The 14450-nt window shown below is 39.8% G+C and overlaps 1 protein-coding gene across 10 annotated transcripts in view; it reads right to left on the bottom strand.

The window, feature by feature from the left end:
- LOC104084479 (uncharacterized) overlaps positions 1-14450 on the bottom strand; it is an 81314-nt gene that overhangs the window by 9644 nt on the left and 57220 nt on the right. For 2 of the 10 annotated variants that reach the window (XR_011410891.1, XM_009588346.4), the window contains exons 3-7: positions 2138-2355; positions 1773-1878; positions 1564-1665; positions 1358-1417; positions 1135-1213 (exon numbers count right to left, since the gene is read on the bottom strand). The exons of 3 other annotated variants lie outside the window; for them this stretch is intronic. Coding sequence is in view for 6 of the 7 variants with exons in the window: in XM_009588346.4 (XP_009586641.1) it covers positions 1135-1213; positions 1358-1417; positions 1564-1665; positions 1773-1878; positions 2138-2355 (565 nt within the window). In the remaining variant the exon portion in view is untranslated. Of the gene's footprint in view, positions 1-1134; positions 1214-1357; positions 1418-1563; positions 1666-1772; positions 1879-2137; positions 2926-14450 lie in introns of those variants that run through there. 5 more of the 10 variants (XM_009588349.4, XM_009588350.4, XM_018766768.3 and 2 more) reach the window with 5 other exon arrangements.

The raw sequence follows: 14450 nt of genomic DNA, 5'->3' as shown, positions 1-14450 counted from the left end.
GTACTGATGGGAGGTGGCAGATACCCGGTGAAATAGTCGAGGTGTGCGTAAGCTGGCGTTAATGCTAATATTGTAAAAAAATCACTAATGGTATATCAATGAAAACCTATTCTCTTCATTACTGGTTTTGCCTTTACAAAGGACCATTTTAAACACATAAAAGGATTGAGTTTTTTCATTAAATAAATTGCCATTAGGTAATAGCCTATCTGTTATCTCTTGAAAAAATATCATAAAATGAATATAAACGAAGTAACACATCTTCTTGTACAAATCAACAAGCTAGAAGCCAAGATAACTTAGTCAACATAATGATTTTTTTAGTCAGATCCACTAATGTCTTTTTATTCTCCAGTTAGCCTTCCTAAACAACCCCCCCCCCCCCGGCCAACAACCCCACTTTTTATACTTGTGGTCAAATAGGGAAGATATGGTAGTAAAAATAGAGGGAAAATGGGATTACAGATTAGGAATCCTATCAAAGAAACAAGAAAGTGAAGACAAAAACACAAATAGATATGCACCCAAGGGTATGGCCTAGTGGTCAATGAGGTGGGTACAAAAATTGAAGACCAGGGAACACTAGGTGATTTCTTCCCATCTGTCTTAGTCTTGGTGGATAAAGTTACCCGTTATCTGCACTGGTGGGAGATAGCAGGTACCCAGTGGAATAATCGAGGTGTGCGCAAGCTGGCACTAACACCAGTGTGTGTGAAAAAAACACTAATGGATATCAATGAAAACCTATCTTCCTCATTTCTAGTTTGCCTTTATAAAGGACCATTTTAAACACATAAAGTGATAGGGTCTTTTCATTAAATAAATTGCCAGACAAGGTGGGTTGCTCTGATGGTAAGCACCCTCCACTTCCAACCAAGAGATTGTGAGTTCGAGTCACCCCAAGAGCAAGGTGGGAGTTCTTGGAGGGAAGGATGCCGAGGGTCTATTGGAAACAGCCTTTCTACCCCAGGGTAGGGGTAAGGTCTGCGTACACACTACCCTCCCCATACCCCAATAGTGGGATTATACTGGGTTGTTATTGTTTTCCAACAGATATATGCCCATCTACTATTATGATAAAATAATCAGCACTACGAACTCTTGCAACAAGCCAAACATAAAACCAAACTAGACCTTCTCCATCTGTCGATACAGAATTTACTTCACAATCAGTTCTTATTTGGCAGCCTCTCTTCTCCAGCTCCTCCTTAACCTGCATTCAATGTCCCCCATCAAATTACTCCCAAGGATGACACATGCTTAACATATCATGCAAGAAAGTGAAAATTGGTAATTGCCTGAAATTCTCCTCAGGGAAATAGTAAAAACTTTGTGGTATCTATGAATAAAAATTCACCTTGTTTACAGATGTATGTGATCCCCATCTTACAGTGAGCAACTGAGAGAGACCAAAGAGCTTTAAAGAAAGAAACAAAAGCAGCCTTAGGCACAAATATAATAAAATGATATATGTAAGCATTCAAATTCAGTCTCTTGCATTTAACAATTTGGTATAATCTACACACAAAGTATGCTAATTGAACAGTTGATGAGTGGAAGAACCTGAAGAAGATGGTGGTCGCGGAAGACTGAAAGAATGGAATAAGCAGAAAATCCCATTACTCCTTCTAAGGGACAGGACCAGATTGAAGAACATATTGGAATCTGTGAAACATATGAGTAAATTGCTTAAAGCAAGGACAATTTGTTGAGTGAACAAAAAGTATAATACACCTATCAAAATCAATAACTATGACAATCAGCAGTGTCACCAGATAAGCCTTCAGAAATAACTCCGAACAGCCATTTGACTTAATAAATTGCCATAATGTTTCATCGCAATCAATGTCAGGATTGTTGTCAAGTGCTTCAAGGTAACTGCAATGCGATCAGAAACGTATTCGTGATGAAATAAACTTCATTGGAGATAGCTCTTTCCTTGACACATATATAAAGAAAGCGTACAAAACAGAACGATTTAGTCCATTTTAATCAAATGCATGATGTTCAATGAACAAAGAGACTCTGTGCTCTAAATTTCTAATGAGATCAGAAAATCAACAAATTGCTCAATGGAATTGATTAATGATAAGTAGTCACATACTCACATATATAAAGATAAATAATTCATTAGTACCTTATGACATCCTGCTTGAACTTGATAATTTCTCTAATCATTTGCCAAAAATATGGATTCAAGACATTCTTCTTCTGTGCAAACAAACTAGAGATTCCATTTCGGGTACCCCATTCGCAACCACGGCCTTGGTCTAAGGTCACTGAAAATGACATATGAGAGATCTCCATATTAACTCCAAGGAACTCAAAAAATTCCATCATGTTTGGATAAGTTACCTGTCAATTACACCATTTCAGCATTAATATGTCGAATTCATGAGCCCGCCCTTTAGTGCAGGGGCGGATGTAGAGTAGCGGCCATGGGTTGATCTGAACCCATAATTTACGACTTGGAACATAAATTTGTGTACAAAAATTCATCAAATAGCAACAAATGGTAGTTCTGAACCCATAAGTTTAAAGATATAATAGATTCATATGCTGAGAGGTTGAACCCATACTGCTTTAGTGCCCTAACTTTCCCTTCATTTGCAATATATGTTTATACCTCCTGTTTCTTACAGTAAAATTATCAGTTTTTAAATTCCACTAGTTATTCCTCATTTGCTAAATAGCTAGATAACCCCTTAAACTTAACATAATTTGTCAGTTAGCTACTCAAACTTATTTAGAGACTACATAAACACTTGTCTTTTGAAAGGTTAAATTTTGATGGTGAAGTTGGGCACTGGACGTGTCTGTTCTTTGCACTAATGTGAGAGAGAAGAAGAAAACACAACACAAATGAGCTAAAAAAAATTGGGACTATATTTCAGAGAAGGAGAAGAAGAGTGTTTTAGGGCTAGGGCTTCTTTTTTCTTTTTTGGGTTAAAAACAAGGGAGAAGGCCAAATATAACCCTCTACTTTACCATATTATCTACATTTAACCTCGGTCATACTGTCGGACTAAATTTACTCCTACCGTTATACTATCTGGCCAAATTTACCCCTACTATCAACAAACTTTTAAAGTTATCCCTCAATTCATCAGGTGACCAAAAATCTCCCAAATCATTATAATTAAGTCACTTATTCTTCTTCTTGATCCACTATTTTCGAAATAATTGGCATGTACCTGCTTTCTTAATGGAAGAAAAAGTAAGAGAAAAAAATATTAAAATAATACAACGATTTGTAAACAAAGTATAGTAAATTGAAGAATCTTAATTAGGTAGCCTGTCTAAATTCTAAAAGCATTTTCAACACCCCAACTTTAATGAATTCGTTGCCCAAAGGTATAGAAACTTTGCAAGTATTAGTGAAAAATTGAAGTTACTTGAAAACTTTACATTGTCGAATTCAACTTTGTTTTAATCAAATGCCTTCGCATTGTGCACACTTAAGTTAGCCGATCGAACTTTACACTAACCAGACAATAACAAAATATATTCAAATATACATGTACATACATGATGAACAACTACATATAATACACAATATTTAGACCCACTGAATTTTATGGTGTGTATAAGGTTAATAAATAAATAAATTTTAAACCAATTCCAAACACATTATCACAAGAAGAGAAGTTGGTGCATTGGTAATTAAAAATATCCATGAATAATTTGTATAGTCTAGTACATCAATAGTAATTTCTGAAAATAGTGGAGCAAAAAGAACAACAAGTGATTTAAATAAAAGGAAATTGGGAGATTTTGATTACCTAGCTAACAGATCAAGGGGTTGTTTTTTAAAAGTTTGATGATGGTAGGGGTAAATTTGGCCGGATAGTATAACGGTAGGGATAAATTTGGCCGGAAAGTATGATAGAGATTAAATGTAGACAATATTTTAAATTAGATGGGTATATCTGGCCCTTTTCCCTAAAAATAATGGTGAAGACAATTTGATGGAAATGAGGGGTAAATTTGGGATAAAATATTTTTATTGCGAGAAGAGGTGACTCAACAACTTGTAGAAAAAACTCATGCTCTCAAAAATTACCACCGTTTAAACTCGTTTGACTTGTGCAACCCGCCCAAGGTTGGATACGTCAATAACCCGCCCATTTGTTGAAGAAGAATTAACCCAAATAGCCGCCCCACCCAACCACTTAAACTAAAATAGACGGTGGAGGTGTAATATATGTATAATTTATGTATAATTGTGTATAGTTAAAGTATAATCTATGTATATGGCTAGAAAAAGTAAACAAAGAAAATGAACGGCTATTTGTGTAAAGATGCATTTGTTGAACTAAGCCTATGTTGACCCAGTTCATCTCAACCCATCTAAAGTTGGCTGATTTTTAACCTAAATTGATTTATGAGTAATTTTGCTAAAATATTTTTAAAAATAATTCTTTTATTGTTTGATAGTATGTTACTCCTATATGAGTATAACAAGAGAAAAAAAGTCTTATTTGATAACTAAATAATCATAAAAAAATAACACACATTAATTAAAACTTGGTAAGAGTTGGGTGGGTTGGGCTATAACCCAAATTTTAGCTCATCTTGACCCAACCCAATGACCCGCCCATTTATTGATTCCCCTATTTTGACCCGCCCAAAATCAACCTAACCCGCCCATTTGACACCTCTAGTAAAAGCTTTTGTGTGGTTTTCAATTTGTGTTTTTATAAGAGTTTCTCATTAGGGATAAAATTGATAAAATAAAAAGTCTAAAATAAAATTATTTTCAAATATAAAAATATGTTATTTATTTTTAAACTAACTAAATTTTCATAAACCACTATAATTTAGAGCCTAATAACTATAAATTGCCTAATCACCATTCATAGCTACTATTCAATTTGTTACTAACTTGTATCACTTGTATTTTGTTCGCGCAACGAATACAACGTGTATGTGTACATGGGTGTATACAAAGGATACAACATATATCGACTGTATTTGTTCGCGCAATGAATACAACTAAGGCCAAATACAGAAATACAGAAAATTAAAATGTTCTTGTTGAGAGTCAGAACTCAAAACTTTTGCTAACTAAACAGGCGCTCTAACCAACTGAGCTACGAGAGCTTGTTGCTCTCTTATTTTAGTTCAAAATAATTAATCTGTTATTTCATGGATTTGCTATAAGATTCAAATATAGCTATGAATGATAACTTTGCTGAAAATATAGTAACGAATAGTAAATACAGTATAAATATTTGATATGTCACGTAGTTTTCCCTAAAAAAAGCATACCGCATAAATAGAAAGAAAAGGAGTAAGCAACAGACAGTGTGCCATGTAGGACTCTGTGTTCAATGTTAGGGATATAGTAGATATGCCCTAGATCCAATCTCACATTTGATGATTTGAACATATTTTTTTGATATAAAACATATATGGCATTTGATATTCTTTTATCATTGTTATTATTAATTATTTGATTAACTCGATAAAGTCCTTGATCAAATTTTGAGACTTGTCATCGTGATGGAGATCAAGATAATGAGAGTGAAGTTTCTTATAATGTAATCTAAATTTGTTCTTGATCGTAGGATTATTAATCTGGACATTAGTAATCCAATTAGATCAATATTTATGTGATTGTCTTTATGGGATAAAGATTAGCTGATCTCATTAACTAAATCACATAGATAGATGATGCATATAGAGATATGATTATTGAACTGACTCATTGGATAATTCCTAATGGTTAGAATTCTCATAAACTGTCAATAGGATATTCTCTTGAAGAATGTGATGTAACAGTTTCCTTTGACCTGAGACCGTCATAGTAATTGACAAGTTATTTATTATGCTTTGATATTAGACACTTATGGCACTAGGGCGATAGTTGAAAGGATATTGGGTATGATTAAATACTTGTAGAATTAGTGATTGATCAAGATGGAATCCGTCGACTCTTGGTAATGAGTTTAAGCTCCGTGTTGTCATGAATTATAAACGACCAAATTAAGACCTTGGCCAGGGCAATTGAATGAAGAAGAAAAGAGTTTATTAGGTCATTCAATGGTCGATTATATTTGACATGAGCACATAGTTGTCACCTATTAAGATTTGACAGTTGAACCATATCCTAGGGTGACCCATAGCTACAAGGACATAAGGAATTACTATATTATTCTTCTACTGGTTCTTGAAAGTAAATTGCATACTTCATTATATCCGGTCTTTAAGGAGCGTTGCTAGACTCCACCTTTGATTAGTATATTGATCTGATTAATTTACTACCCGTTTTAGTATTGAACCTATGGGGTCGCACACTAACGAGTGTTCTGATCTTTGCTAAAGGATTAATTATTTTATTTTTTTATAATTAAATTAAAAAATTTAATTAGTCAACCAAATTTAGCTATTAGTCCAAATAAAATATTATTATATTCTTTGCTAGCACAAACGCTATAATTAAAATTGTGAATAAATTAATGTTTTCTATTTGGAACAGAAATTTAAAATATATCTCTTGGTTATATATATATATATATATATATATATATATATATATATATATAAAAGAATGAATACAATGTCGGTTTACAAAGATAAACTTATAATATTAAGCATAATAACTCATAATAAAAGGACATAACCAGAATTTTAGATATTAGCCTTATAATCCTATTAGTTTTAGGACATAATACTACACGTTAGGAATCCTACATGATTACCTTTAGGAATCTTATTAGTATAATTACTTTCGGGATGTCTAATTCATATAGAATTGAACAAGTAAATATCTTTAGTCATGTAATCATATTAGTTTTAATATAATTTCATTTGTGGATAAAATTGTAACATTGAAAACCTTTACTAATTAATACTAAGTCGCATGGGGTTCATATACAAAGCAAGATTCCTACCCATTGTTATGTTCCATAGTCATATACTATAAATTTGGCATGGACTAGAATATATAATTTCCACCGCCGCCTCATACTACCTATGTAAAGGAGTGCATTGCCTCATTTATTGGAGCACACACGAATTTGGTAAAATTAAAAAAGACTTCCAAGAAATTTATACATGCAATTTAACTGGGATCGATAACATGAGAATTTAATGTAAGAAATGCACGAATGAATATGAGTTTGCATTTTCTCATCTTCAAGAAGATTTCGGTTAATGTCAGAAATAATGTCATTAGATTTGTATATCTTGGTGCTCAGAAGTCTAATCTATCGTGTTCTTCTCTTTTTCTTTGATTTCTTTGTTCTCTTTAGGTCAATTATGTATAGGTCCAGGGAGTAATTCAAGATTTATTGTTGTAGCATAAAGTGGTAGATTTGTTTTGTAACGACCCGGCCGGTCGTTTTGAATATTATAACCCCATTTTCCCATTTATTGCTTAATTTATGCCTTGCAATTGATTTATGACTTATCGGATTAGTTGGTTCGGGTTCAGAAGGAATTCAGAATGAAATGAGACACTTAGTCTCATAATTGAAAAACTTTAAGTTAGAAAAGTGGATCGGATATGGACCTATGTGTAAACGACCTCAGATTTGAATTTTGATGATTTCAATAGCTCCGTATGACTATATGCGAGGCATTCGGAGGCCGATTTGCGAGGCAAGGGCATATTAGAGTAAAGAATTTCACGCTTTGAGGTAAGTAACAGTTATAAATCTGGTCCTGAGGGTATGAAACCCCGAATTTTGTGTCATGTGATTATTTTGGAGGTGATGCACATGCTAGGTGACAGGCATATGGGCGTGTACCGAGAGAATTGTGACTTAGTCCGTCCCGTGAAACTGTAAAGTTGAATAATTTATTGTTAGTTATATGCTCTTTATGTGTTGAAAGAATTTGACTATAAATCATGTTAGAAATCATGCTTAGGCTATGTGATAGTACTGTTGGGACCCACATAGGGCACATACTTATTGAATTAATTGCTAATTTCTATCTTGTGCTCAGTCATGAGTTTACTTGCGTATCATACCTCAGTCTTTCTTGATATTTGTTGATGCATTATGTTATCTTTGTTTGGGCTGATCTTTGTGATTTCTGAGAGCCCGAAAGACTAGAGAGGTTGAGGACTGAGTAAGGCTGAGGGCATGTCGGTGAGGTAAGGATATTATAGCACGTGAGTTATCCGTGCACGATATTATACCACATGAGTTGTCCATGCAAATTATGGCGCTTGGGCTGTAGGAGCTCCTCCGAAGTTTGTACACCCACAGTGAGGGCGAGTACCCATTGAGTGTGAGTGCTGAGGGCTCAGAGCCGAGTGGTTGAGTTGTGGTGATGAGTTGAGTGATTGTTGCATGAGAGGTTGTACTTGCTTTGCATTTGTTGTTGCACTTGGTTGCTATTTGTTATTATTGTGAAATCTCTGAAAGAATTTATATTCGGATTACATAAAATTGAACTGTATAAAATTGATTTGACTTAAACTGCCGGATTTGAAAGCATGTTTATTATTTACTGGAATTACTGAAAGTGAACTATAAATGTGTAGCTCGTCATTATCTTCACTTCCTTAGTTATTATTGTTACTTGCTGAGTTGGTTGTACTCATACTACACCCTGCACTTCGTGTGCAGATCCAGATATTCTCGGATATAGCGGGTGCTGATCATTTCGCTCAGTTGATTTTCAGGAGATTTTGAGGTAGCTGTCGTGTTCCGCAGACCTTATCTCTCCTTCTCTATCTCATTGTTTACTGTATTTGGTCTCAATCTATTATAAACCGTATTTTCTAGACTTGTATTCATATTAGATGCTCATGTACTCAGTGACACCAGGTTTTGAGGAGTGTTCGTGTCAGTATTTGTGAGATTTTGTATTGTATTAAATTATTGTATTTTCAAACTTAAGAGAAATTGTGGTTTATCGAGATTATCGGCTTGCCTAGTATCGAGATAGACGCCATCACGACATGTTGGGATTTTGGGTCGTGACAAGTTGGTATCAGAGCCTAGGTTACATAGGTCTCACGAGTCATGAGCAGGTTTAGCAGAGTCTTGCGGATCGGTACAGAGACGTCTGTACTTATCTTCGATAGGCTGCAGAACCCTTAGGAAAATTTCACTTTCTTGTATTCTGTCGTGCGAATTTGTTGATTCTAGAAACTAAATTACTGATATTCTATTCTCTCACAGATGGTGAGGACACGTACTACCAGATCGGACGGTCAGCCATCAATGCCAACAGTTAGGGCCGCGAGAGGTCGGGGCCGTGGTAGAGGCCGGGGTCGAGGTAGAGGTCGAAGTGTAGCTCGTACCATAGTTGGACCAGCACCTGTAGTACCACCAGTTGCTCCAGCTCAGGAGCAGATTCCGGATATAGCTTAGCTGACAGGATCAGCTCAGGCACCAACTGTGCCCATTGAGATTCCAGGCCTTTAGGAGACTTTGGCCCAGATATTGGCAGCCTGCACTGGTCTTGATCAGGTGGTTTCGACTTAGGCCGCACCCGACACTTCTCAGGCCGGGGGAGGTACTCATACCCTTATTGCCCGTACTCCAGATCTGGTAGCACAGGAACTTCATATACCGGGAGCACTACCAGCCCACCCGCTTAGGCCCTAGTAGTTCCTATTATGGCAGATGATGAGCATAGGAGACTTGAGAGATTTGAGAGGCTTCGACCTCCACCTTTTAGTGGTGCTGAGTCAAAGGATGCCCATTGTTTTCTAGATTAGTGTCAGCGGATGCTTCGAACAACGGGTATTCTAGAGACCAGTGGGGTCTAAGTCACTACTTTTTAGTTTTTTGGGGGTGCCTTTAGATGGTGGGAGTCTTACGAGAGGTGTAGGCCGGTCGGTTCAGCACTCCTTACCTGGAAGCAGTTCTTCGGTCTATTCCTGGAGACGTTCGTGCCCCAGTCCCTCAGAGAGGAGCTGCGCAAGCAGTTCGAGTAGCTACGTCAGGGCGATATGTTCGCGACACAGTATGAGATGAGATTTTCAGAATTGGCCCGTCATGCTATCTGGTTGATTCCCACAGACAGGGAAAGAATCAGGAGATTCATAGATAGCCTCACTTTTTAGCTGCGATTACTCATGACTAGAGAGAGAGTGTCTGGTGCTACTAGGAGACTTTGGCCCAAATATTGGCAGCCTGCACTGGTCTTGCTCAGGTGGTTTCAGCTCAGGACGCACCTAACACTTCTCAGGCCGGAGAGGTACTCATACCTCTGTTGCCCGTACTCCAGATCTGGTAGCACATGAACTTCATATACCGGGAGTACTACCAGCCCAGCTGGCTCCAGCCGCTCAGGCCCTGGTAGTTCCTATTATGGCAGATGATGAGCATAGGAGACTTGAGAGATTCGAGAGGCTTCGACCTCCACCTTTTAGCGGTGCTGAGTCAGAGGATGCCCAGGGTTTTCTAGATAAGTGTTAGTGGATGCTTCGAACAACGGGTATTCTAGAGACCAATGGGGTCTCAATTACTACTTTTCAGTTTTCTGGGGATGCCTTCAGATGGTGGGAGTCTTACGAGAGGTGTAGGCCAATCGGTGCAGCACCCCTTACCTGGAAGCAGTTCTCCAGTCTATTCCTGGAGAAGTTCGTGCCCAGTCCCGCAGAGAGGAGCTGCGCAAGCAGTTCGAGCAGCTTTGTCAAGGCGATATGTCCGTGACACAGTATGAGATGATATTTTCAGAATTGGCCCGTCATGCTATCTGGTTGATTCCCACAGACAGGGAAAGAATCAGGAGTTTCATAGATGGCCTCACTTTTCAGCAGCGATTACTCATGACTAGAGAGAGAGTGTCTGGTGCTACTGGGAGACTTTGGCCCAGATATTGGCAGCCTGCACTGATCTTGCTCAGGTGGTTTCAGCTCAGGACGCACCTAACACTTCTCACGCTGGGGAGGTACTCATACCCCTATTACCCGTACTCCATATCTGGTAGCACATGAACTTCATATACCGGGAGCACTACCAGCCCAGCCGACTCCAGTCGCTCAGGCCCTGGTAGTTCCTGTTATGGCAGATGATGAACAGAAGAGACTTGAGAGGCTTTGACCTCCACCTTTTAGCGGTGCTAAGTCAGAAGATGCCTAGGGCTTTCTGAATAAGTGTCAGCGGATGCTTCGAACAACGAGTATTCTAGAGTCCCGTGGGGTCTCATTCACTACTTTTCAGTTCTTTGGGAGTGCCTTCAGATGGTGGGATTCTTACGAGAGGTGTAGGCTGGTTGGTGCAGCACCCCTTACCTGGAAGCAGTTCTCCGGTCTATTCCTGGAGAAGTTCTTGCCTAGTCCCGCAGAGAGGAGCTGCGCAGGCAGTTCGAGCAGCTTCGTCACAGCGATATGTCCATGACATAGTATGAGATGAGATTTTCAGAATTGGCCCGCCATGCTATCTCGTTGATTCCCACAGACAGGGAAAGAATCATAGATGGCCTCACTTTTCAGCTGTGATTACTCATGACTAGAGAGAGTGTGTCTGATGCTACTAGGAGACTTTGGCCCAGATATTGGCAGCCTACACTAGTCTTGCTCAAGTGGTTTCGGCTCAGGCCGCACCTGACACTTCTCAAGCCGGGGGAGGTACTCATACCCCTGTTACCCGTACTCCAGATCTGGTAGCACAAGAACTTCATATACCGGGAGCACTACCAGCCCAGCCGACTATAGCCGCTCAGGCCCAGGTAGTTCCTATTATGGAAGATGATGAGCAGAGGAGATTTGAGAGGCTTCGACCTCCACCTTTTAGCGGTGCTGAGTCAGAGGATGCCCAGGGTTTTCTGGATAAGTGTCAGCGGATGCTTCGAACAACGGGTATTCTAGAGACCAATAAGGTCTCATTCACTACTTTTCAGTTTTCTGGGGATGCCTTCAAATGGTGGGAGTCTTACGAGAGGTGTAGGCCAGTCGGTGCAGCACCCCTTACCTAGAAGCAGTTCTTATGTATATTCTTGAAGAAGTTCATGTCCCAGTCCTGCAGAGAGGAGCTGCGCAGGCAGTTCGAGCAGCTTCGTCAGGGCGATATGTCTGTGACACAGTATGAGATGAGATTTTCAGAATTGACCCGTCATGCTATCTAGTTGATTCCCATAGACAGGGAAAGAATCATAGATGGCCTCACTTTTTAGCTGCGATTACTCATGACTAGAGAGAGAGTGTCTGATGCTACTGGGAGACTTTGGCCCAGATATTGGCAGCCTACACTGGTCTTATTCAGGTGGTTTCGGTCAGGCCGCATCTGACACTTCTCAGGCCGGGGGAGGTACTCATACCCATGTTGCCCATACTCCAGTTCTGGTAGCACAAGAACTTCATATACCGGGAGCACTACCAACCCAGCCGGCTATAGCCGCTCAGGCCCTGGTAGTTCATGTTATGGCAAATGATGAGAAGAGGAGATTTGAGAGGCTTCGACCTCCACCTTTTAGCGGTGCTGAGTCAGAGGATGCCCAGGGTTTTCTGGATAAGTGTCAACGGATGCTTCGAACAACGGGTATTCTAGAGACCAGTGGGGTCTTATTCACTATTTTTCAGTTTTCTAGGGGTGCCTTCAGATGGTGGGAGTCTTACGAGAGGTGTAGGACGGTCGGTGCAGCACCCCTTACTTGGAAGCAGTTCTCCGGTCTATTTCTGGAGAAGTTCGTGCCCCAGTCCCGCAGAGAGGAGCTACGCAGGTAGTTCGAGCAGCTTCGTTAGGGCAATATGTCTGTGACACAGTATGAGATGAGATTTTTAGAATTGGCCCGTCATGCTTTATGGTTGATTCCCACAGATAGGGGAAAAATCAGAAGATTCATAAATGGCTTCACTTTTCAGCTGCGATTACTCATGACTAGAGAGAGAGTGTCTGGTGCTACTTTCGACGAGGTTGTTGACATTGCTCGTCAGATTGAGATGGTTCGGAGCGAGGAGCGGGTTGAGAGGGAGGCTAAGAGGCCTCGGGGTTCCAGTGATATTAGTGGTGTTCCTTTAGGGGGTCAATTTTACCGAGGTAGGGGCCATTCTTACAGACACGCTCAAGCGGGTCATCCAGCTCATCGTGGTGCATCAGCTAGCCATGGTTCTTACAGTGCTCACTCAGTCCAGTCTTCATTCAGTGCACTACCAGTGCAGAGTTCTCATCATGCCTCGTCTGCTCAGGCTTCTACAGGTAATTCTTCGGGATATCAGGAGCAGCATTTCCGTCAGAGAAGGGGTTGTTTCAAGTGCGGGGAATTGGGTCATTCCAAGAGAGATTGTCCTAGGTTGTTGAGTGGGGCTCCACAATAGAGTTCTCGACCAACGGCACCAGCACCAGCAGTTACACCACCCGCCCAGCCAGCTCGGGGTGGGGGTTAGGAAGCTAGGGGTCGCCCAAGAGGGGGAGGCCGATCAGGTGGTGGGCAGGCTCGATTCTATGCTTTTCCTACCATGCCAGATGTTGTTGCCTCAGACGCAGCGATCACAAGTATTATTTCAGTGTGCCACAGGGAGGCTTCTATATTATTTGACCCTGGTTCCACTTATTCATATGTATCGTCATATTTTGCTCATTATCTGGATATGCCCTATGAGTCCTTAGTTTCACCTATTTGTGTATCTACACCGATAGGCGATATTATTATTGTCGATCATGTGTATTGGTCGTGTGTGATAACTATTGGGGAACTAGAGACCAGAGCTGATCTCTTATTACTCGGTATGGTTGATTTCGATGTAATCCTGGGTATGGATTGGTTGTCTTCATGTCATGCTATTCTGGACTGTCACGCAAAAATTGTGATGTTGACGATGCCGGGGTTGTCAAAGGTTGAATGGAGAGGTTCTCTAAATTTTGTTCCTAGTAGGGTAATTTCTTATTTGAAGGTCCAACGTATGGTTGGAAAGGGATGTCTGTCATATTTGGCCTTTGTGAGAGATGTTGATGCTGATACTCCTATTATTGATTCAGTACCGATCGTGCGAGACTTTTCGGATGTATTTCCTGCAGACCTGCCGTGTATGCCACCCGACATGGATATTGATTTCGGTATAGACTTGGTGCAGGGCGCTCAGCCTATTTCTATTCCTCTGTATAGTATGGCACCAGCTGAGTTAAAAGAATTGAAAGAACAACTTCAAGAACTCCTTGAAAGGGGTTTTATTAGGCCTAATGTGTCACCTTGGGGTGCACCGGTTCTGTTTGTGAAGAAGAAAGATGGTACTATACGGATATGCATTGATTATAGGCAGTTGAACAAAGTTACAATCAAAAATAGATATCCTTTGCCACGTATTGATGATTTATTTGACCAGCTTCATGGAGCGAGAGTGTTCTCCAAAATTGATTTGAGATCAGGGTATCACCAGTTGAAAATTCGGGATTCGGATATTCTAAAGACGGCATTCAGAACTCGTTATGGCCACTATGAATTTCTTGTGATGTCTTTGGGGCTAACCAATGCCCCAGCATCATTTATGCATTTGATGAATAGTGTGTTTCATCCATATCTTGATTTATTTGTCGTGGTATTCA

This window comes from Nicotiana tomentosiformis, chromosome 9 (genome assembly GCF_000390325.3).
Source record: "Nicotiana tomentosiformis chromosome 9, ASM39032v3, whole genome shotgun sequence".
In the NCBI taxonomy this organism is placed as follows: domain Eukaryota; kingdom Viridiplantae; phylum Streptophyta; class Magnoliopsida; order Solanales; family Solanaceae; genus Nicotiana; species Nicotiana tomentosiformis.
Note: the sequence above shows the minus strand (reverse complement) of the source record. Positions and strands in the feature narration are given on the sequence as shown.